Here is a 25,417-nt window from a genome sequence, read left to right on the forward strand (position 1 = left end):
GTCTGTCTTAATATCTGACTGTATGTACCTCGATCTACAGCAGGCATGTCAAACTCGCGGCCCGCGGGCCGCATGCGGCCCACAACGAATAACTTTGCGGCCCTCGACATTTTTAATAATTTTGGGCTTAAGGTTATGATTTATATTTTCTGTTGAACGCACATTCACATATTTTTTTAATGAACAAATAAATAATATAAATATGAAAATAATAAATATAAAATATAAAATGCAACTTAGCTTTTTGGGATACCAGAAAGGCAAGTGCCCTTCATTTTCTTTGATTTTTTCCATTAAAATAGAATAATGCCGAATGATATGGAAATTGAGGAATGCGATTTCTAGTGTGACTCTGAAGTAATTTCAAAATTTCTGTGAAGTGGATATGACCGAATTTTATAAGTATTTTTTAGTCAGATTTGGGACAGAACCTGTCGATGCGAGAATATGTTTTCCAAAACAAAAAATGTAGCTTAAAACGGTTTCCGAACTCTAAAAAACTGTGAAAAAATGTTGTGCTTTAATATTCAGTCCATAAAATCTAGGTACACCCAATTAGGTGCTTGAGCATAATAAAAAAATATTTTCAAAAAGAACAAGTACTATTCTGTTTAGAACTGTAAAACAATCTGAAATTGACCGAAAAATGGCTGAGTAAAAAATCGTTGAAATCTGAAAACATTAAAAAACGGTTTTTTGACGATAACTTGAAATTTTGAGGGTCTACCAAAAATTTTAAGAGCCGAAATATGATGACCTGTCCTGCGAGCACATGTTTTGATTATAGCTGCGTTCCTTTGGAAATATTTATCTACTTTTTAGTACTTAAAGCTGCTTTGAACTACTTTTTCAGTATAGCAAAAGCAGTTCAAAGTAGTTTAAAGTACTAAAAAGTAGATAAATATTTCCAAAGGAACGCAGCTAATGTATAAAGAGGAATAAGTCACTTAGATCCAGCCTAACTTACAGTTTGGTTTTTAGAAAAAATGGTAGTAGAGAAGAGATTGCAGGTATTCAGGAAGAAAACATTAATGTTACCATTGTTCTTATTTTTATAAATCTGTTTTAAAAAAATTTGGTTTAACTTTTTTTTGCGGCCCATAAAAATTAACATCTCGCTGTTTTGGCCCCTAGTAACCATTGAGTTTGACATGCCTGATCTACAGCCTAAACCTGTTAAGCGATTTTCTTCAAGCTTGATAGTTAACAGTTTTATGTGATTCCCTAGAGGGCAAATTAACTAACGCTACGTGCCATATAATATACATATAGTAGGGTGGGTCAAAAAAATTGAAATTTTTTTTTTTGATTTGGTACTCCGAAAAATCGATTTCTAGACACCTCTAGAATATACACACCAAATATGAGCTCTTAATATTAATGGGAAGGTCCTCCGCTTCGCAATTTTCCATTTTTACATCAAGCTTCTACTAAAAAAAAATCATTTTTTTTAAATCGATTTTTTTGCAAATTTCTTTACAAATTCTTGTATGAAATTGAGCGCTCTACAAAAAAGGTCCTGTACATTTTTTTTTGTTAATCTAACCGTTTAATAGATATTTGAGGTCAAAAAATCGAGAAAATCTTTAAAAATTCGTTTTTTGTTCTTAATTTTGTAACAAATTGAAAAATTATAATAATCAAACGCGCAAGGAAATAGATTAAAGCAATCAATAGTTAAAGCAATCAATTTGATTGCAAGGAATTTTTTATAGAACGTTTAAGCCTCTACAAGAATATATCTTGCTAATTTGAAAATAATGAATTTCCAGTGAATTAGAAAATTTTGAAAAGTAACAAATGTTTTTATAATTTTTTTTAACTTTGACCTCGAATATCTTTAGAATGTTTAGATTAATGAAAAAAGTTAATAAGAGGTTTTTTGTGGAACAATCTTTTTCCTACAAGAATATGTCTTACGCATTTGTTTATTATAATTTTTCAAGTTGTTACAAAATTAAGAACAAAAAACGAATTTTTAAAGATTTTCTCGATTTTTGGACCTCAAATATCTATTAAACGGTTAGATTAACAAAAAAAAGTGTACATGGCCTTTTTTGTAGAGCGCTCAATTTCATACAAGAATATGTAAAGAAATTTGCTAAAAAATCGATTTAAAAAAAATGATTTTTTTTTAGTAGCAGCTCGATGTAAAAATGGAAAATTGCGAAGCGGAGGACCTTCCCATTAATATTAAGAGCTCATATTTGGTGTGTATATTCTAGTGGTGTCTAGCAATCGATTTTTCGGAGTACCAAATCAAAAAAAAAAGAATTTTTGATTTTATATATATATACATTTGTTTTTAAACGGCTCTAACGATTTTAATTAAAATTTTTGTGTGTAGTGCTACAAATAAAACCCAACTTTTGAAATAAAAAAATATTTTTTGAACCGTTATTAACAGTACCTGCCATAGAATCGGTTTTTTGGTTTCTGAATATAAACGTTATATGAAAATTTACTTCCTCATCGATCAAACACATCAGTTTCAAAACCTTATTTCACACAGACGACTAGGGAACGTAGTAAGGTCACCTTATTTTCCGTCACAGGATTTATTACAGAAACCCATTGGAAGTATTCCGGATATTTGATTTCTATTTCTACACTAAAAACCACTAATATAAATTCAACCCAGACTGTCTTCGATTTCTTATGCAGAATCTTAGGAATGGAAATTTTTAGAAAAAAAAATAGGAACAAAAAAATAAACATTAGCACCCTAATCGTCACACAGTTCGATATCGACCCTCATAGTCGGAATTAATAGTAGGTATACGTGTTACGTATGGGTGGGTGTTTTATTCTTCTTGTATCTCAAGTGTGAACCCCTATAGCGTTCGATATCAAAGAAAAAGAGGATTCCAAGAGCAAGCACACACACACATCCTCTCAAATGAACTTACACACATGCTTATAAAAGCACCTTGACATGATGATGACGATGATGATGAGTGACATCGTTTTCTAGAATGACATGTAAATCCATTTCAAGAGAGAGTCTTACATGTGCTATGCGGCATTAGTAAAGTGCATTCTTTAGAAAATTGTTGCTCGAGATGCTTACAATGCCGAAGAAGACGAACAACGTCAATGTTTTATAATTGAGGTAGAACATGATACGATACCTACGTAATATAAAAATAGAAGAAGGACGAAGGAAGATCATTGGCGGTTGGCGCAGTCGAAAGTCGATGGTTGAAGGTAAGATATACTTGCATAGGTAATTCGAACATAGTGAGTGACTTTTAAGTTGAAGTTGACATTATGCTAAGCGGAATTTTTTAAGGCGATGTCATTTTAAATATTTAGGGCACATTTTCCTTTATTAGATGTTTGTGTGTGTGTGTTGATTATGTGTAAAGTGGAAACAAATGTTTCAAGTCAGAGAGCTTAGAAAAAAGTGCACAATCGAAGAAATACAAAGAATGTTTGTAATTGTAATTGACTTAATTTGCTTTGTTAAAAATTAGTGAATTTAATAAATTGATCTGCTAGGTATTCGATTTAAGGTGTTTGTTTATCTAGTGTAGTTAGACTTACTTATACAATTTAAAACAGAGACTAATGGGTGGTAAAATTCTCTTTTACTTCAAACAGATAAGAAAACTTACTACCTACCTGTCCAGTGTTGCCGGAGAGAAATATTAGAAGGTAGTACGGCAGAAAAAAAAGGGGAGTATTTTGAACAAAATAGGAGTACAGAAATTTTTTTGTCTTGAAATTTTTTTTTAGTTTTATTTTAAAAAAAATATATTAAGTTAAACATAAAAAACAAAACATAAATAAATAAATTATTAATTCAAATAACAAAAGTAATAAAATATCTGTCTTATGGTAGATAGCTTAATTTATAGTAATATTATTTTTTTAGAATAAAAATTAGGAACTTAGATATTGTAATCACAAGATATGTATTAAATACATTAAATAGAAGTGGTTTTGCAAAAATCAAGGTGTTTTGATTATATGGTAAGTATAAAATGATATAAGAAAAAAACAAATATTATTTTTTATACGCTTTTAAAAGTTGTTTTGAAGGATTCCATTTGTGTCAATCAACTCTATTTAACAATTCCTTGCAACTCATAATTGAATTTATTGTATTTACTTCCAATCTGTTTCGTTTTTTGATGATAAAGAGTTGGGAAAAAACTCGTTCTGCCTAGAGATGAGCTAAGTCGTGATTTTTCAATTACAGGTATACCTGTGACTGTGATTTTTAATTCACGGTGATTCTAACCTGTGATTTTTAACCGTGATTTCAATTTTTTTTTTATGAAAATCCCAAAAAAAAAAAAAAAAAAAAAACGCAGCATTTTTAACGTTTGTATTTTCGTACGAAACTTACGTACGAAGTACTATTCTGCCCATAATCTCGTAAAGGCCCTAATTACAAAATTTTCGATTTTGATTTTTTTGCATATTTGGAGTTAGGGCATTGTCTCTGATTTATCCTCATTTATTTTTTTAGCCTAGGTCTTCAAATACGTCAGAAAATTCAAAATCTACTTTTGATTTTTTTCATTTTTATATGAAAATTGCGATATTACATTTACTGTTTCTCTCTATAACTCAGAACTAAGAAAAGTGTAGTTAGGGCCTTTACGAGATTATGGGCAGTATTGAAGCTCAAATACGAGTATATTTGAAACAATGGAGCTGATTTTACAAGGAAAACTGGTTTAAGCAAACAGATCCGAGATTTACCAAAGCCATTAGTGATTATACTGGGGAAAACATTATTTTGTCTAGGCGACTCTTAATTTTACGGAAGAAATTTATTATTTCACGGGAAAAGTAACTTTTAAACCCCTTAAAAGTAATTTTCAATGCATCTGCGTGAATTCCGGCTAAAATAATTCACTTTTACACTGTTGCAAATAGTTGTTTTGGCCAAAATAAAAGTCATTTTCAATGCATTTTCGAACTCTGCTTATAATAATTCACCTATACACTTGACCTGTTGCAAAAGTTGTTTTGGGAAAAATCACAGGTTTGAAATAATTTCAAAGCATTTGTGAAGTGAATTCCTGTCAAACCAATTCACGTTTACAAAAGAACTATTGCAAAAGTTGTTTTGGGAAAAATCACAGGTTAAAAATAATTCCAAAGCATTTCTGAAGTGAATTCAAGTTTACACAAGAACAAGAACTGTTGAAAAGTTGTTTTGGGAAAAATCACAGGTTAAAAATAATTCCAAAGCATTTGTGAAGTGAATTCCTGTCAAACCAATTCACGTTTACATAAGAACTATTGAAAAGTTGTTTTGGTAAAAATCACAGGTTATAATTGCCAATGCACTTGTGTAAATTCCGGTAAAAACAATTCACGTTTACACAGTAACTGTTGCGAAAACGCATTGAAAATGACTTTTGACCTGTAATTTTGGAAAAAATAACTTTTTGCTACAGGTCAAGTGTAAACGTGAATTATTTTCCGCGGAATTCACGAAAACGCATTGAAAATGACTTTTGACCTGTGATTTTGAAAAAAATAACTTTTTGCTACAGGTCAAGTGTAAACGTGAATTATTTTCCGCGGAATTCACGAAAACGCATTGAAAATGACTTTTGACCTGTTATATTTACTTTTGACAAACATTTTTGCCTCACTTCTAGTGTAAAGTGTAAACTTAAAACATAGAGATCTTTTTTATGATTGATCTATGAGATCACGCCATATCCTAAACGAACTTGTCGAAAATGACATTCGGGGTAAATGCTCTATTTGAGCGAAATGCGAACTGTAAAGTGAAAAGTAAATACCCAATTCACGGTTAAGGTAATCACAGGTTATTTGAGAACTGTTCACAGGTAGTGATTGTGATTTGTCAATCACAGGTTAAAAATCACAGGTCGTGATTTTTTGCTCATCTCTAGTTCTGCCGCTGAGCTGCTGTGCGGAAGACTTAATAAAGCACTAACAAAATCCTTTGTCAGAGGGAAAAGAGTTTCATTAAGAGCATTTAAAAAAAAAAAAAATATTTCTGACCAAAATTCGAAACCATAGTTTGGCTAAGTAGTGTTCGCCATTCCATGTCGAGGTTTTCAATTTCATTTTCGCTAATCAAATCGGGAATGGAAGAAATTATTGAAGTTGCACTTTCTGCTAAATTTAAAGGGTCAATACCTTGAATATGTTTCAGAATTTCGTCATCAAAATCGATTCGCTGTGAATTTTGAGCACATTCTTATAATATTCTCGGCAAACACCTTTAAACTCAATTATTTCATTTATTTCAATTTTGTTTGTTTTAATAAAAAGTTCAGCTTTAGCCCCAACGTATACAGAGTTAATATTTTTTAAATAAATGTCAGAAAAATTCGGATTAGAGAGAATCTCTTCGCTTAACACATCCGATTTGATAAAATTTTGTAAAATAGTTTTATAGAACGTTTTTACGTATGGCAAAAATTTATGAATCCGGACGGACTGAGATTGAAGTTCTAAGTTTAGCTGCTTAGTCAACTGGAGAACATAGGATAGAAATAATAAATACAATTTTGTGGTATCATTTAGTTCTTCTTGAATCTTGTGAACAAGATCTAGATTGTTGTCAGAAGATTCAAAAGAATTCTCCAAAAAATAATGTAACTATGCAGGCCACTGTTCTAGGGTTCTTGCCACAACCTGTTCAAGAGCTAGACACCTAGTAAAAATTCCCTTTGAAGGTAAAAGTGCTGCCAAATTTGCATTAAATTTAAAGTAAATTAAATTTATTTAGTCTGACATTACACTTTGCTACAAGTGTAAAATATTTTATGTCATTAAAAAAAATAGGAGTACGAATGTGAAAGGAGGAGTACGGGAGTACGGAGGTGCTGAAAGTAGCACAACACTCCTATGGGAGTACTTTCGGCAACACTGTACCTGTCTAATAAGAAAATTATGTCGTTTTCGATTGGCCGGCCAGAAGCGTCTGGGAGAATTCAGAAGCCTTCTGAAAGTGTTTTATTCGCACGAATATGCGAAGAAGAGAAATTCTCTTCTTGATTTCAATTCAGAATTCTGAGTGAAATAGCATTTGAGGTGGAACTATTTCCGACAAAAATGATTTATGGCGCAAAATGTAAGTGAGACCTTCCTTATCAACATATCCAAAATCGACATTCATACTGTTGGGACAAATATGTTTTGTTTTGACCATAATGGTCTGAAAAACGACCAAATTTAAAAATAATCATAATATAGCAATATGGGTATCAATACGATAGGTATTTTTGCACTGAATCAATTTTTTGTGTTCACAATTGACAAGATGGCGGCCAAAAACCGCCATATTAAAAAAATAAACTATTAAAGAAGAACACACCATATACTCAATAGTCAGTATTAATGTCAAATGAAAGGTATGTTCTTATTGAGGAAGAATATGTATACAAATTTTAATTCTTTTTTGAAATTTGGGAAGGTCATCGAAACTTTATTTTAAAATTCAACCTAATTTTGCCTAGGAGGATATATATGGGCCTTCTCATAATAACAAATTTTACATAAATTCATTTAACTTGCTTTCTGTGCATCGTTATAAACACCCTTCTAGCTAAACTTTTAAGTGGCCCAATATCTTTAAATGGAGGTTATTTGTATAGTTTTAACAGTCCTATTATTTTGATCTCTTTATCACAAACTGCACAATTATTTTTCATACTTTTACTTATGCACCTCACTACTTCAAAACTTTAATTTGTATTTGTATGAAAATTCAATGAAAAATAAAAGCAAGCTTTAAGTTTGTCATACAAATTAAATATTCCATGGTATGTAAATATAAATATAAATAATTAAAGGATGTTTTATTTTTGATTCCCATAGTGTGTATGTGCAATGGTACCACTTCAAAAGTGTTCTTTCACCCTTTAAGCCAAAATATTTGTATGGGCATATTTTATTATTTTTTTGTATGTTATATGAAACGTCTATACAAAATTTCATCAGCCTAGCACTTATTTTCAATGAGTAATTGGTAATATTCTGACTCTAGCTCCTTAAGTAAAAGACTATTCATTAAGACTCCAATTACTTTTTACGTGATGGTCGAGTCATTTTGGTGTTAGTTTTATTAAAAATATCTCATATCTCATCTCGAAATCATGTATCATATTAATAAAAATGTTTTATTACCTATATGTAACAAAGCGAGTGCAACACAGAAAAACTCTTATATCTACCCTTCCAAGGTGACCCAATACCTCAAAATAACTTTTATATTGAGTACTACCAACGATGTAAATTTCATGCTTTTATCACAAAGTGCACAATTGATCTGTTTTTTAATGCTTAGCCGCCCGACTATTGAGTGAAAGCGATTCAAACTGTTTTATTAGATTTCGGAATGAGTCAATTCTTGAGTGAAACCAATCGAAAACAACATAAGAATTTATCTTTAAGTAATAAAAAGCAACATGAGCACAAATGGGTAAGGAACTCTTGGAGCATTAAAACCTTTTTTACCTTACCCTGGGCCTCCACATGAAATAAGTCATGTAGCCAGTATTTCTTGTAGAGTGTCCCCTTATGTCTTGATTTTTGTTATTTTCAGACATAAATGTCTGTATTTATTTCTTCTTCTGGAAATAAATAAATAGAGAAATAAATTTTGAAGTTTCATGAGACTCCTATTACACTGGACACAAATTTCTCTCAAGACGTCGAGATTGAACACAAATTTGAACATTTTTATGTTTCAGGTCTAAAAAGTATTCGACCTGAAGATGGAGTAGCAGCTCCGAAACGCGTCGTCGCGTCGCACAGTGCGTTGATTGTATGGAGATGTTGGAAAAAAATCAAATTTTTAAAAAAAAGTTGAGTTTGGAAAAAAAATTGTTTTTAAATGTAATAACAACACGTTTTACAAACTTTAGCGATATTTCCACGCCCCCTGCCACGCCCACTTCTGAGTGTGTATATTTATATCTAGAAAACGGCTTGCACAATTTGAATAAAATTGAAGAAATTTGATTATCTAGGCGAGTTCAAAAGTACAAAATAGTGTCGACCCTATTCGCCCCCTGCCACGCCTACTTTTGTATACATGATTCGATCCGGGAACTTGTATGTATAGGAATTCGGGAAAAAAATAAAAAAACAAGTGTTTTGCTAAGATTTTTTGATTTTCAGGCTCTAAATTTGATTGCATATTTAGTTTTGACTTCATTAACTGCAAAACACCACGCAATCGGGCTGTTGGGTTGGAAAAACAAACATCAAAAAGCTCCCTAGCTGAACACATTATGTAAAAAATACTCGTAAACAAACACTTGTTGCAAGAGAAAGCGCAAGTTTCTGCAGACAAAACTTACTTTTTTTAAAAGATATAATTGTTTTCTTTCTTTAAATAAAAACACTTTTTTCCCATCTGACCCCTCTCAAAATATATGGCTTATCAAAGTTAGTACTTACCACGAACAAAGAAGCTTTGATTTGGACTCTCAAAAAAAATTTAAATTTACATGTAGAAAAAAAAAAATATGCAGTTAGAATAATTATATTTTCTCTCCTGAATGTGAACCTAGCAAAAAAAATATCATATGTTCCTTTTTTCTTCAGTAAATGGTCTTTTAACCGGTAACTACAAATCTTACTCTTATTGTTTTTTTTTTTTATTGATCTTCTGAGGATCTCTGACAACAAAAAATTGAACTTTATCATAAATTAACTGTCGATTTATTCATTCAGACTTATTACCTTGAATTTGGCATACTTGCTTCACATTTTTGGCAAATTCTTTTTTTTTGATTTTTTTTCACTAGTCGCCGCACTGTGCGTCGTAACAAAAATATAAAAAGTTGTAAATTTTTAAAATAAAACTTAAAATAAATAAATATTTATTTATATAAAAATAATTGTGTGACTGTTTATTCTATTTTATTAAAACAAATAAAGAGTACTATACAACTTGGAGACAAAAAACCCAAATCATGCATTTTTATGTTAAATTGCTATTTTTCCTTTACAATTTCATGTTCTGACTTCGTAGAAGAATTATGCCCTGTGAATATCTCTGACTCATTTTCTGCAGTTTTAAGTGATGTTGTGTTTTGTTTTGGTGCTCGGGGCAAAAATTAAAAAAAATTGTTATTAAATATTTTTTAACTAGATATACGTGATCTGCTTGGGAAAATTATGGCGAGCAATAAAATTTCACATAGGTAAAGAAATATGAGCTCCAGAAATAATACCAGACATAATGTGTGAAATAAATATTTCTAATTAAGGCCCTCATTTCAAGAACCAAGGATCTGAAGATGGGAATGTTTGTGTGTCAAGTAGTTTTAGTGACAACCAATCAAATAGTGCTACGACTTGATAGTCGAGTTGCTAATAAAGAAAGAAGTTGCCAGAAACTCTATCTAAGACCCAGAGTGGCCGTAACCGACATCATTTTCAATGAAGGGCTTGACTTCATCTTCTATGACATACCAGGATCAGTAGAAGTTTGGAAAACATTGGAAAACCTTATTTATAGGTAAACAAAAATGAAATAAAATGGTCAAGCCATAAATTCAGAGCAAAACTAGCTTTGCTAACATTGACATAAGCTGTTTGTATTATTAAACCTAACCAAAAACAGATTGTCAGCAAAATTTATGAAAATCATGTGTTTCATTAACTTTTTATTAAAATAAATTAAACAGATACTTACCCTACAGTAACATCAAATATATTGCTGCCAACTGAACTAGACACAGCCATATCGCCGAATCCTTTTCGAGCAACAATCACTGAGGTAATTAGATCAGGTATTGATGTTCCAGCTGCGAGGAATGTTAAACCCATAACCTATAAATAACCACAAACACAATAATATAAAATCAATAAACAAATTATCATCGATATTTTTCGATACACATAGGTATGTTAAAAAATAATAATAACAAAACAATACTAGACAAAATAAACCAACCTCAGGTGGTATTCGTGCAGTATCGCCGGCTACATTAGCCCACCACACCATAAGATATGAATAAGCGGCTATCCACAATATCGAGCCAATAAATGTCACCGGATAAAATTGTTTGCCTCTTGGGGTTCTTGTATCTGGTAACGTTAGCCACAGTGGGAACAGAAGAGGAGCCACCAGGACATAGGTTAATCGTTTTCGTGCAGTTGATGGCCAAGCCATACTTAAGGCTTCTGGTGGTTCTTCGATTTCGTTGCCCTGCTTAAGGTCCACATTAATGGGGAACAATTTTTTTTAATAAAAAAAAATTATATCGAATTATTAAATTGTCACACTCAAATATTAAAATATTTTACTATTGGATTATTGCTTTTTTGTATAACTACAAATGATTTGGAAATAATATTAAAAAAAAATGAATATAAGAATTAAATATAATTTGAATTGAAAATGTAAAAATATATTTTGATTTAATTTTTAACTGAGGGAGAAAATTATGTTTTATTTTTACATTAGGTAAAATAATTTGTGAATAAAATTATTGTTTTTTTTTTTTTGGAATTTGCAAATAAAATAAAAGCCAAACGCAATGAAATGGAAATGGAATTGCAAAATGGTGTAGCAAGCAAAAAGTATGCGCTAAATGAGTGCTATTTGTGTAAACTTTTGTTTGTCGAAATTGATAGAAAACTAAAAAAATATACATAAGTTGCATAAAAGTTTTTGCAAGCAATTACATTTTTTTATAATAAAAAAATACATACATGGGTTTTGTTGTTTTTGAAAAATTGGAACTTGTGTTTTGGAAATAAGATTTATTTTAAGTATTACATAGTAAAGTTATTGAGTATACGAGTATATAGCTTTCCGTTTTTAATGTGATGAAAAATCTGCATTTGAAATTAATTTGCAATATCCAAATGGCTTTTGGTTTTTTTTTGTTGGATATAGAAAAATAATCCTCCGGGAAGTACCTACTTGAAGGTTTCATTTTTTTGTCTACAAATTACATCAAAATTTAAACAAAATGTATAAAAAATGTTACTTTACACCTATTTCAAAGCGTATTGTACTTTTAAATTTAATCTCTAACAATTGACAAGAAAATAATTTTAATATTAATTTGTCCCAAAAATAGTGTTCCCGGAATAAAGCTCACAAAAATGCCAATATTATTACCATTATTAGATCTCTCTCCATGGGTAAATATTGTCAATGTTACCGTATTGTTTTTGAAGTGAAAACTTCTTTAGTATCGTAGTGATTTGAAACAAGATGAAACGAAAAAGCGACAGGAAAAATTAATTAATTGTAACTTTTTTGTTTTAATAGATAGATTAATGAAATTTATACTGTAGATAGGTAATAGAATAAACTATAATTTCATATTCAATATCCTGAGATAACGGTTAAAAGATGTTCTTTTTCAAAACACGTTATATCTTTTGATCTAGAGCAGACAAACATTTTATTTGATTTAATATGCATGCTGTTAATATTGCCTTGCATTTGATATATCACACATAACGGTAAGTGCTCTACAAGTTACACAATCTTAAATTGAAAAACTTGAAAAATAACTCAAACCACCTTTGGATATCTGTTGCCGATGACCAGCCATTAGTCAGTGTAGTAGTACCGTAATCTCAGTTTGTAATTTCGACATAATTGGCTTTAAAAAATTCTTACTTTTTTTGTAGGCATGGTAGAAATATGATTGATACGTCATATAAAAGGTGAAATAAGCTTTCAGATGATATAAAATTTATCATTGGTTGTAGTTTAAAAGAATACATTTAATGGTGTTAGAGGTGAAAAAAATTGATTTTTTTGCTTTTTTGATTAAAAGTGATTTGGTTCACAAAAATTTAGCTCTCTTTTTAGATGTTGTATCGACATGGTCGATATAAATATTTTGAGCTGAAACAATAAGCTTTGAGATGATATAAAACTTATATAGGTATAGGTTTTCATATAAAAAACATGGATTTAAATGTGATAGAATAAAAATAAGGTAGATTTTTTCTATTTTTTTACAAAAAAATTATTCTTTAAGGTTTCACTTCTACCACGTGTGAATTACACCCATGATTTTTTTTTTTTTTTTAATTAATATTAATTTTTTTTTCAATAAAATTGTTGAAATTTTATAAAATATAAGCAGTGAGCATCTAACCAATGACTGTCGTTTGCAGACACATTAACCATGTTAATGTGTATTTGGCAGCATTATTTCCAGTTTTTAAGTTATTGAAGTGTCATTGGAACGCTTTTTGTAAAATAGATGGAATAACCAAAAAATATCATCAAGAAAACCCTTAATTAACTTTATTTTGAAACTCCGTTTGAAAAATAACTCATTTTCGCTACAGATATTTTTCAACAGGGTGTCCCAGAATAATATAATGAAAAATAATTAATAATTTTACTAAGGATGATTCGCAATTAAATCTAAAAAAACTGACCCTAAAATGCATACAAAATCAATAAACCCCCATAAAATATTTGCATAAATGTGCTTTAAATAAAAAATTAACTTATAAAAAAAAAATTTATTCTGTATTCGAAGCCTTTGAAAACTAAAGCCAAGAAACACATTTTTTTAGATTTTACCTGGTGCATGTTATCATAAAATGTATGAATTTTCTGGTAATCTTGTGAATGACTTTTTTGCTTTAGGTATTATTGTTTTTTTCTAATTAGAATAAATTAATAAAACACTACGTTTTTCTTGTATTTCTTGAAGAAATTTGACTTCAAAGTAAAAATTATCAGAGGCAAGAAAAAGTGAACACTTTTAAAAATAAATATTTGAGCAACCAAAAAAAAATATCAAAAATTTTTAAACTCATTTACAAAGAACATTTCTACTAAAAATAAAGACCTTTAATAAGTTTCTACTATTATATCAAAAGATACATTAGCATTAACACAAACAAAGGCAGACCAAAGTAAGGGTTTTTTTTTTGTATAATCATCGCTAAATGGTATCAACTTTGCAGATAGATTGTTAATGTGGAAAATTTTTTTAAGAATCACCCCTTTGATTTTCCTTATCTTATTCCGGGACACCTTGTACGTTTTTGATAACACTTGTTTACAGAATCCTCAAGCTATGTAATCAATGTTATCAATGCAGTACTTAACACTCATCAAGTGATTTAAATATTTTTCGAAGACTTAAAAATAATCGATATTTACGTTCTCCATCAAATGTGTTAAATCATTTCCATTAGTGCCTCTTTTTTCATTTATTTTATTTTATATCGAAAGCGAAAACGTCCAATCAGAATTTCAAACAAAAACAAAAAATAGAGGAAAAATCCATTTAAAGACAATTTTTTTTCCTCATCATGGATTTTTCACAATTTTACTGAACGAAAGACAAATGAACGAAGAAAAAAAATGGTGCACGCACGTATAAATTGCACAAAGGAAACTAATCAAAGTTGACAAATCGTGATTGAGTCTAATTTTTCTATGAAGAAATATTGATAAGCAAAAAAAATGATTTTAGTTGGAGAATGAGTAATGCTATTTTTAATATATCATACAAATAAAAAACAAATAACAAAAAAAGGACATCGATGTGGTGGATTCCTGGAGATATCAAAGAACGAATAATAATAAGCCAATAAAGTTTCACACATCCGACAGGACTTCTATTACCTATTTAACGGAGTTTAATATCCTAGGAAATAAATCTAGGCACTTCGAAACTTAGAAAACAAAACCAAAAGCACAAACGAGAATCATTTATTCGAATGTAGTCTTTGTGATGAAAAGAACAATGAGAAACTTAGCAACTTCCAGAAAACAAATAATATGAGAAACTTTTCAAAAACTTTTTCAAACCTATAACATTGTGGTTGTAAACCCCTTTAAACTTATTAGATAACTAGTACATTTTTGTACAGAGGCCACTTTTAATTTTTTTGGACAAAAGGAATTCAAATAAACCCTAAATAGTTTTAAAACGTTCTGATTGATGCAATATCGAAAGAAATGAATTGAAGAATTTCGTAATCAATTTTCCATTGGGAAAGAAATTCAAGTTGCATTTCAATAAACTTCCCAAGCAACTGTGTTTCCCAAAGCATATGTTTTTCTCATTTTTTTTTTGGCAAAAAAAAATCTCCCTTTTTCGTACACATAGCCGTTATACACATCATTCAAAAGTGATTCGCAACCAGCTTTAGGTACCTATCTATATCCATATCAAGTTTATCCTTGGATCAAAACTCAAATTCACCTGGCATGGTTCCGTTTTTATATATCACTTAAGAGTGCTGCTTCTACAGTGGAAGGAAGTTGAATCCTCTGAGTTAAAAATAATCGATTGGAAAAGCAGTAAAGATGGATTGATTGCATGCTATATGGGTAGCTACCATCATTTTTTTTTTCTAAATTGATGAAAAAAATAGGCCTAGTCAGAATGAACATACAAACGAACACATACGTAAAAGGCCCATGACGATGACGTGGGAAGACTATATGTGGAGAGGGTCTTGTTTGCACAGAGATATTTGCATCCAATTAAGGACTGAAAAATAAGCGTTTTGATTTATTTTGTTTCCTTTTGGTTTGATAGCAATTTTATTGAACTATTTGGCTATATCTCTATGAAAGAATTAAACAAAAAAAATAAAATAAAAAGTTTCTTTCGAAAAATACTTAATGAATAATTGATGATGACATAAAGATTTAGTTAGGAAAAAATTAAGTGCGAATTTTGAGAGATAATTCCGTTTGTCAATTAGGTTTAGTAATTAGCAGAGGATAAATTTTTGACATTTATTTTGAAATATTATTTTTATTCTAATGATTTTTTGAATGCTCTATTCAGCAAGTATTGGTTACATGTCCAATAAATGAAAAGGTTCAATGAAAAAAACATTACGATGAAGGAGAAATCCAATCCACAGGCTTCTCGCTTTGCGTCGGAGCCTGTGGTAATTATCAGAAAAAAGGAGGCAATCTACACACTTTTCTACTTTTTTATCATATATTGATTGCAAAATGTCGATGTTAGTATTTTTTTTCAGTTTTCAACCAATCAAAAGTAACAATTGAAATGCTTTGAGATGAAGGTGCTAAGTAACATTTTCAAAATTTGAGTAATCAGTGTTTAAAAGCTTTTTGATACTTTCCTTCACAAATTTTATTTAAAAATTTTGTATTAAAAAATATGTCAATAATTTTTATTTACGTCTTATACTGCTTTATGTTCCCATCAATGAATTAAAATTTTGTGTCTTAAAATTATCCTTAAAAGAATTTGTTGTTAGTGTTTAATATACAAAAATATTTATTGTCTTTTAAAAGTGATATAAATTAACTGAATATTCGTGTTTCAAGTTTTGTCTTTTAATTAATTTTACGTGCCATGCAAAAAATAAAAATACACTAACAACTTAAAACTTATAACAATTAAAGGTAAGCAATAGTTGATCATAGTACACACATCTAGATTTCAGAAGGCATATGGGAGGCACATTTTAAAGGCACTGATTTATTTATATAATTGCCTGCCCTTAAAAAGCTTATTTAATTTTATTAAAAAAGAGGTAGGTATTTTGATTAGGTATTATTTGATTTACTTATAACAAAAATTTAAAGCTCTGAATTTCTCCGAAATAAATGTTCTTTATATCATAAGAAGCCAATAAATCTAAACAAAAAAGTTAACTTTACTTTTTTGAAGCACTTTTCTGCAAGTTCTAAACAAAAATATTCCAAGCTACTATATATTTTGAAAACTCAACTAAAATTTGGATCAAAATTATGCAAATAAATACAAAAAAAAAATATTTATAAGGTACTCAATTCAATTTATTGTATATATATTTATCAACAAAAAAAAAAGAACTAACGCAATTATTTTAGGTATATTTAAAAAAAAAAAACATATTTAAGTATTTTTAAAAATTTTTATTTTTTCTTGAAAAAATTGATAAAAACTAACTTTGGTACTAAATCTTCGTGTCTGAATTTTGACCCTCTGTTCAATCCAGCTAGGACGACGAGCACTCAACGATGGCTTTATTATTGTGTATCATATTAAATTTAAGTATTTTTAATTTTAGTTTGTGTTTAATTTTGTATATTCGATATTTTTATATACGATTTTTTAAATTTAGATTTTATTTTAAATATAAAATATATATAAGAAATATATTATATTTAGTTAAACTTTTAAGAAAATTTAAATTTTATTTGAAATATTTAAATAGGAAATGAAAGATAGGACAGAGAAAATTATTCAGATAGATAGAAAGAGATAGAAAGAAGAAGAAACAGGCAGACTTCGGGCCAACTCGGAATATATTGGCAATTGCTTACTTAATTAAAAAAAAAATAAAGACTATATCAACGCAAATACATATATATTCCTGAAATTATTTTATTTAAATTTCAAATTTAAAAGCCAAAAACAACAAAGACCATATTAAATATATATTTTCCATTACTAGAATGCATTTATAATGAACGTTATCAACACAACGATAAGTATTTTTTTGTTTGTGTGTGATTTACAATATAAGCAAAGCCAAATAATACACAAAAATTATGATTTTAAATTTTTAAAATCTTTTATTTAAATTTATTTTCCGAATCAGCTCTGAATAGAATGGGAAAACTAAGTTTAAAATATTAAAATAAAAATGAAATGTGAAAAAAAGAAAAACAAGAAAAATCTAAAAGTCACACATTACCAATGAGTTTCAAATAAAAAACCAAAATTCATTAGCTGAAGAGATTATTTGAAAATTTGTAGTGGTCTTTTTCTGTGGTACCTACTTAAAGACTATCTAACCAAAAATTATGTAATTCTATTTTTTTGTATTCTTTACTCTCTACGTTAACTAAACATACTAAATTAAGTTAAGGAAAAAAAAGTTATTGGCTCTTAAAAACGGAAACTATATCTTGTTATTTGCAATTTTGGAATGACATGAAAATAATAACAACATATTTAGAAAAAAAAGTAAATAAATTTAAAAAAAGTATTCCAGGTTAATATAATATTGCTTCCCGTTCGCATAATTCTTACTTCTTCAAAAAATGCTAAAGTGTTTCTTCAAAGACTTTGGAATACAAACTTGTTTTCCGAATTTTGGAATCAGAAGTGCGCACATATGCAACATAGTACTTTCTATTTGCTTTGTTAAGAACGTAGTAGTCTAATTTTTCATGCAAAGATGCAATTTGTGATTCCTGATGATGTGTTTTTTAATATTCATTTAACTGGTGTGGTGTCAATTGATTAAAGAATAATTTAAATACAAATAAAATAGTTTAAATAAAAAATAAAAAAAGTATGTGATACTGTTGTATTATCTTATATTAATACGAATTCACGTTATATTATAAACACAAATCCCCATGATGTCGTTTGACTTAGTATACCTGGTTAATATCTAATAAATTTATGGGATTAAAATTGAACTTTTTTCAAAATTTGCAAATCACGAGTAGGTATAATCAGCATTTTGTACAAAACAGAAAAATGGAATTTTGTTTAGACTTTCTCTTATATAAAGCTCTTTTTAAGCATCTGGAAGCTTTCCTTTGAGTATCAATACTCAACGAAATTGGCTTTACCATATGAAATGTCCAGGGGAAAAATGGCACAAGACCACTTTTTGTCAAAAATAAACTAATGATGACGTCTTGTAGTATTTACTGAGCACTTTCTGATGGGATCCTTACTTTTATAAAACAAATTTAAGCCTTGCTGTAAAAAAAAAATAAATTGTGTGCTTTTATACTAAGTTGTATGGAGAACAAAATTTTAAAATGCGTTTTTCTCGAAATGAGTTGGAATGGACTTGTGCTGTTTTCCCCTGGACCCTTCATCTGGCCCTTGCCACAGGGTTATTGCTGAAGATGAGTCTGAGAACTTTGTATGCAGGACATTGCAATCTTTTTCTTCTATAGTTTTATCGTTCATAAAACAATGTGATTCTTCTTATAAGAGCTTGCTTTTTTGCTTGAATTGCAATAAAATCGTGATGTTAGTTGAAGAAGAAGAATTTTGGCAATGGTCGCACATGCTCTAATAGTTAAAATAAAAAAGTTGGCAATTTAGGGGAAGAATGTTATATGAGTCATTTTTTTTTCTCTTGTAATTATAATGATGCAATAATCGATCATCGTACTATCATTCAAAGGATTTAAAATTTTTTAAAACAAGTAATAAATAGCTCCTGCATTCAAATTGCATCAACCTATATAAACATATAAAGAGTAGGTATAATTTATGCATAAACAAGTCACATAAATTTTCTTAATTAATTGGAGCATTTTCCCCCATTAGGTGTTTAGGTACTATTCCCCCTCTCTAGGGGTTTAATTGCCTTTAAACATTATTCTTGACAAATATTCATCGATGTAACTTTTTTGAAAAAATCTTCTGGGTTTTAGTTAGATAGGTATATTTATTTATCATCTATAAAAGTTCGTGAATTAATGAGAAAAGCCAAACGCAAAAAACTCAGAGGTATTTTTTTTTAATTTATACAAATTATAACATCGTTTTGACTAAAATCGGAAGTCAGTATGCAAAAAAAAATGTGCATTATGCCGTTTGCCTTGAATGATGATTTGATTTATTCGGTTGTTGTTTTCTTTATACATAGGTATATATTTAATAATGCAGCATAAGTCATTTTAACTGACATATGTATACCTGCTCGGTGATTATTGAGAAATTTTTCAGAATTATCGATGCGACAAAATTATTAAAAATAATAAAATTCATCACAAAAATCATCAAATTATAAGGCCAATAATTAAAATTCAATATGCAGATACATATTCATATGTACTTTTTCGAGTGGTACACTGAGAAAAAAGACCTCCTAAAGGCGGATTTCGAATTAAATTTCAGCATGGTTTTTGCCAAGATGACTTACGTCTCAAATTAAGCAGATAAAACTTCTTAATTTCCTTAAAGTGTTAATTTAAAAGAAAACCATTTAATTTAAGCGGAAAATCATTTTATTTTCATGTGAAAACATTTTAATTACAACAAAAAAAAAAACTGGTAGACACTGGGGATCGATCCTACAATTGTTGGGTCAATAGGCAAGTGCTTTATCATCATCCTATCTAACTCTTGGAAGTAAGAATGATAAACTGCAAGTAAGGCTGAGGCTGACGATAATTTAAAATTTTGTATTTTTTGTCGGTTTTTTTAACTTGAAAATTCACAATTAAATGAAGTTCACCTGAAATTTAACAGAATTTAAGCGGATTCAATTTATTTTAAGCGGGCATCATTTTATTTTTAGGTGCCATTTTTTTCTCCGTGTATTTATAAACATATGCATACTTGAATATATAATTTGTACCATTATACACAATGAGTGCTTATGAACATAATAAGATTAATTTTCATAAAAGGAATTATCTTATTCATTATTAGCAGATGCATAAATGCATAACTGGTCATGGTTATGATGTTTGAAAAAAAAAAAAAATCCATGTTGAAAATATATTAATTAAAAAGATATTTTGCATATTAATTTTTCAAATTAATTACAAAAACAAAACCAAGATTTAAATTGCAGAAAAGTTTGAAATTGAGTTTAAATAATGGTAGACACAAGACATATACAAAATGGAATGTTATACGTTAGGTTATACCATATCAAACTTTTTGCATGAAAAAAAAACAAGGACTATGACTATGACTTTTGAACGACTCTTCTAAACACCAGAAAAATAAAGTATAGCAACACAATTAAATACAACTAACCTATGATCGGATTATTTGAGCGACTTATATCAATAAATACAAATAATTCAGTTAAAATTAATTTATCGAATTGAATTGATTTTAAAAATTTAAATAAATATGTATGTAAATACAAAAAAATATGTACATATGTAAATCCAAAATTGCAAATCTCCAAATCTGTATATCACTCTATTGAGCGTTCTCTAAATTGAAGTTTAAGACTAATCTAAGTAAAAACTCAATATTAAAGTTTTGTATTGCTTAAGACTTCCTCTTTATTAAATATGCTCAAAATATTAAATGATATATGATTTTGGAATATAATACTAATCAATAATAAATGTCCAACTATAATTTGTATTAAAAAAAAAAATAGTACGCATACGCCACAGTGTACCACATTTTGTTAATTTTATTTATTGAAATTTTCAACAACAATGTTGAACTAAAATACACCACACCCAGAAACTAAACCTAAAATTCTATTGATACATTAATGCACGAAGTCCCATACGAACTGTTACATTCATTTTTTTAGAGAAAATAGATAGAAAAAGGCATTCAATAAAAAAAAAAACATAATGTTTATATTTTCATTATTTTTTTTAAAGAAAATAAATACACACGATATTCCGAGCATTTCATTTGTTTGTTTTTTTTTTTTTTTCAATAAATTTCAATTTACGTTCCCCAAACGATACATACTAATTTAGTTTTCATTTTAATAATACACGCAATCTCAATAGAAAATAAAAGATTTTAAATTCATTTCGAAAATGACTAAAGAACATATAAATAAAACGAACGATGATTGTGTGACGATTAATGCTATTCCATAACATGTTTTCAAAATAAAACAAATAAAAAATCAATAAATTAAAATACATACACCGTGAAGTGAATTTTTTTATATTGGATTATGTGTGACAGGACTATAGTTTATTGAGTTTATACTTTTTATTTCAAATCAAATTTCAAAAAATAAAAAAAAAACAATAAATATACATATGTTTCTAATAATTACTTAAATTTCACAGAAAAAAAAACGAATTGACTCACCGATTCTAACGTGGTATCGATGTTTCCATTCGGTCGATCAGCCAAAGTGGTTTCTTTTAGATTGATTTTTACATGATTCGCTGCGGAAGTTGTGGCACCACCACGCTGTGGCTTTGTCGCATCAAGGAGAACTTTCAGGGATGCAATCGCATGGAGTTGTGTTGCTTTTTCGTCCACCTTGCCTGGAACATCATCTTTGATATGTCATTGTGAAAAAAGCCCAAAGAAAATGAAGAATGGTTAAAAATTAAAAGGAATTTTGAAAATGTATCTCAGTTGGAATTGTTTTTTTTTTTTTTTTTTTTTTTTTAATTAGACAGACATTAAAGTTTCTGTTAATTTTTTGTATTGTTATTATTTTTGTCAGCACAGCAAATCGAATGCAAAGAATGAAAACACTAAATTTAACATTATGATATTTTTTTCCAAATATTTAAACACCAAAAACTATTTTTTAAGTTAATATTTTACAAATGTGTGTGTATGATTTTTAATGTAATTGTAATTTTTATTTTTGTTTGAGAATTTAACTAATATAACTGTGGTGTATGTGTGTGTGTGTGTGTGTATGATATAATTTGATATTAGTTTGGTTATTATTGTAGGTGTAAAGCAATTATATTAACTGTAGCTGCAGTTGTTTTTTGTTTCTTACTTTTTTTTTTTTATTATTTGGTATTTAAACACAAACACAATGAAACTGCAATTAAATAAGCAAAAGCTACACTTCGGTAAAAATGGTTAGCATTTTTAATGGTTTCTAAGTAAAGCGGGCTCAAAATTTTGTAACACAGTTTATTATTATTATTATTTTTTTTTCAAGAATTATTTTTTTTTTCTGATTGAGAATTCCAAATATTATACATTTTTCAAAATAAACAAAATAAAAAGATGAAATAAAAACTTAAAAAAAAAGAGAAAAAAAAATAAATAAGAGAATATAAAAGAGATATCCATCCATTCAAGAGCCATACAAATTAAATTGAGTAAATATACTTGCAACATCGAATTATTATTATTGTTAAGAATTTAAAAATAAACTTACCACAATATTTAAAAACGCATTTAAAAAAAATAAATACATATTACAAATAAGTTTTTAACCCTTTAATCTTTAAAAAATATTTTCTTCTATTTGAAACTTAAATTTTTTTAAAAATTAATTACATTTAAAACTGAATTTTTTTTTGAATTAATTTCATTATGGTGACAAAAATTCATAAGAGAGTGGTGTATGAATAGAGTTAATTCATATTTTGACAAGAATAACTCATAACTGTATGTAAATGCGAAAGAATTGGAAATTAAAATTACACCTTTTTATTTAGTGTAAGAAACAATTTTCTTGGACTTTGAAGTTGTGTATTTCAAAAATTCAGTGAAAAGCCACACCTTTTTCATTTTTCTTTCATCATTTAAAGAATTTTGGAAAATAGAACTTTTAAACTTTTTTCAGAGCTGCTTGTAGTGAAAAAGCCATAAGTCGTCTAAAATGAGGCATTAATTACACTAGTTTACGACTATAGTTTACAAGATACTTTTCTTAAAGAGGTAAGTTATAAAGATATGACAGTTTTTTGACGACTCTTTTGGTAACTTTTCGAGTCTATAACTTGAAAAGCAAGGTGAAATTGAATATTCGTATGAAGTAACTTTTAATAGAGAATTTAATTTTCTATCGATAGGAATTCTTTTAAATTAATTAAAATAATTTTGCATCAAACACAATTTTCTTCGTTTTTTAAGTTGTTTTTTCACTTTCATATCATTTAAGTCAAAAAAACACGTTAATGAGTATTACTTTTTTGTGCTTTTTATTAAAGCCCAGTTTATTTTCATAAAAAAAACAAGTTTTATTTCATAAAAAAAGGCTACTCTAAGTAATTAAAAAAAAAATAAACAAACTGAGTGAATTAAAAAAAATAATTTTTAAATACAAAATTAATTTAAATGAATTAAAACTTTTTATGAGCTTTATCTATTTGTTCTTTTCTTAACCACAATAGCTCAGAAAAAGTTTTTAGTTCATTTAAATTAATTTTTATTTAAAAGTTATTTCTTTTTTTTTTAATTCACTCAGTTTGTTTATTTTTTTAAATTGCTTTTAGTAGCCTTTTTTATGAAATAAAACTTATTTTTTGTATGAAAATAAACTGGGCTTTAATAAAAAGCACAAAAAATTAATACTCATTAACGTGTTTTTTTGACTTAAATGATATGAAAGTGTAAAAAACAACTTAAAAAACGAAGAAAATTGTGTTTGATGCAAAATTGCGGAGAAACGGTTGTCCGGAGAAAAAAAAATGTAGACAAACTAAAACTGTAATAAATTCTTGATTGGTTGTAAAAAAAATCAAGAGAGCAAAAATCATAAAAACCGTGGTAACTCGAAAACGGGACGAAAACGAGAAAATTACCTCATAAGTTTTTCGACTTAAAATTACCTCAGGAATCCATGGTTTTTGTTTGGGGCGGTGACTGTGGGACACCCTGTATATATTGAATATGTTATGGAAAAAAGAAGAAACGTTATCTTTCATCATGATAGTCACACAAATTGAATCCAACTTGATTTGGATAAAATACATTTTGACTTTCAAAGTCTACTGTTTTTTGGTCTTTTGATCTTGATCAAATAGAAGAAGAGTAAAACCAAACTTCATCATCGTATGAAGGTCAAACAATAAGTCAAAGTTTGTCGCATTCTTCAAAAATAGCTTGCGCGGCTCGTACAGGAATAAGCAAAGAACTTTCTAAGAATGGCCTTTATTTTTGGAAACTTTGAAACGGAGAAAAAGCTCTCTTAATGAGAGGTTTAAGAAAATAGAAAGATGTTAGAAGCTAAAAACCTTTTAATGAAATTCATTCACTATAACCTCTTCATTACGTTATGATCATCGACACGTACGAAACAATTCGTAGCCTCTCCCGTCAAGCCGATGATAAAATGGACCACCATTTTTACATCTAAATAACTGCAATTGGCCAAAAGAAAGTATTAACCCTGACCCATGGGAAACAGAATTCTGCGTTGACATGGCTAGAATACGTGACTGTAACTTTAGAGAACTGTGGGATCTGAAGATTTTTGTCTAGGGTCTTAAAGTCTTCCTTCTGGCTATAAAGAAATGAATCATAAAGATATAGATAGAATCAGAGAGTCGATGCCTATGCCTTCTTTTTGATAGCTTATGGAATTCAAAAACTAAGGGTTACAAATTACAAAATTAGATGCTATTAATTTCCTAGGAAGTATGATAAGGTTTCTTATTTAGTTTTGTTATTCTCGCTAACAGCTCTCAAGATTAAACCTACCTAATCCTTATAATACATGCTTAAGCCTTGTTCAAATTCTTTGTTAACCCTCCACATGTGTTACCCGGAAGTGGTTGACCACAATCATCATCGTCATCGGTTCTTCCACCTCACTGGGTCACTTGCCTTTTTGAAAGCTCACGAAATACCTATTAATGCTCGTCTTCAATAACATTATACAAAAAATACCTACATTCTCCTTTTTTCTTCCGTAGCTAAAACAATTTAAAAATAAATTCAAAGTCACCCGTTTGACATAACACATGTTCTTATATTATACAAATGATATACAGACACACTCATAAGACATAACCTACCTTCTTAGAAAAAAAGTGAAAAGCCTGCACAAACATCATTCTGCACGTGCCTTTAAAGACACAAACTGTTTC

The 25,417-nt window shown here is 28.7% G+C and overlaps 1 protein-coding gene across 11 annotated transcripts in view; it reads right to left on the reverse strand.

Moving 5' to 3' along the window:
- The window catches only part of LOC129914179 (sodium/potassium/calcium exchanger Nckx30C), a 264,053-nt gene that overhangs the window by 20,637 nt on the left and 217,999 nt on the right, over window positions 1-25,417 (reverse strand). For 4 of the 11 annotated variants that reach the window (XM_055993307.1, XM_055993300.1, XM_055993298.1 and 1 more), the window contains 4 exons: window positions 21,714-21,907; window positions 16,875-16,949; window positions 10,913-11,194; window positions 10,652-10,788 (listed from right to left, as the gene is read on the reverse strand). In XM_055993307.1, coding sequence (XP_055849282.1) covers window positions 10,652-10,788; window positions 10,913-11,194; window positions 16,875-16,949; window positions 21,714-21,907 — 688 coding nt within the window. The remainder of the gene's footprint in view (window positions 1-10,651; window positions 10,789-10,912; window positions 11,195-16,874; window positions 16,950-21,713; window positions 21,908-25,417) is intronic. The other 7 variants (XM_055993305.1, XM_055993303.1, XM_055993302.1 and 4 more) reach the window with 4 other exon arrangements.

Source organism: Episyrphus balteatus, chromosome 3 (genome assembly GCF_945859705.1).
Source record: "Episyrphus balteatus chromosome 3, idEpiBalt1.1, whole genome shotgun sequence".
Taxonomy (NCBI): Eukaryota; Metazoa; Arthropoda; class Insecta; order Diptera; family Syrphidae; genus Episyrphus; species Episyrphus balteatus.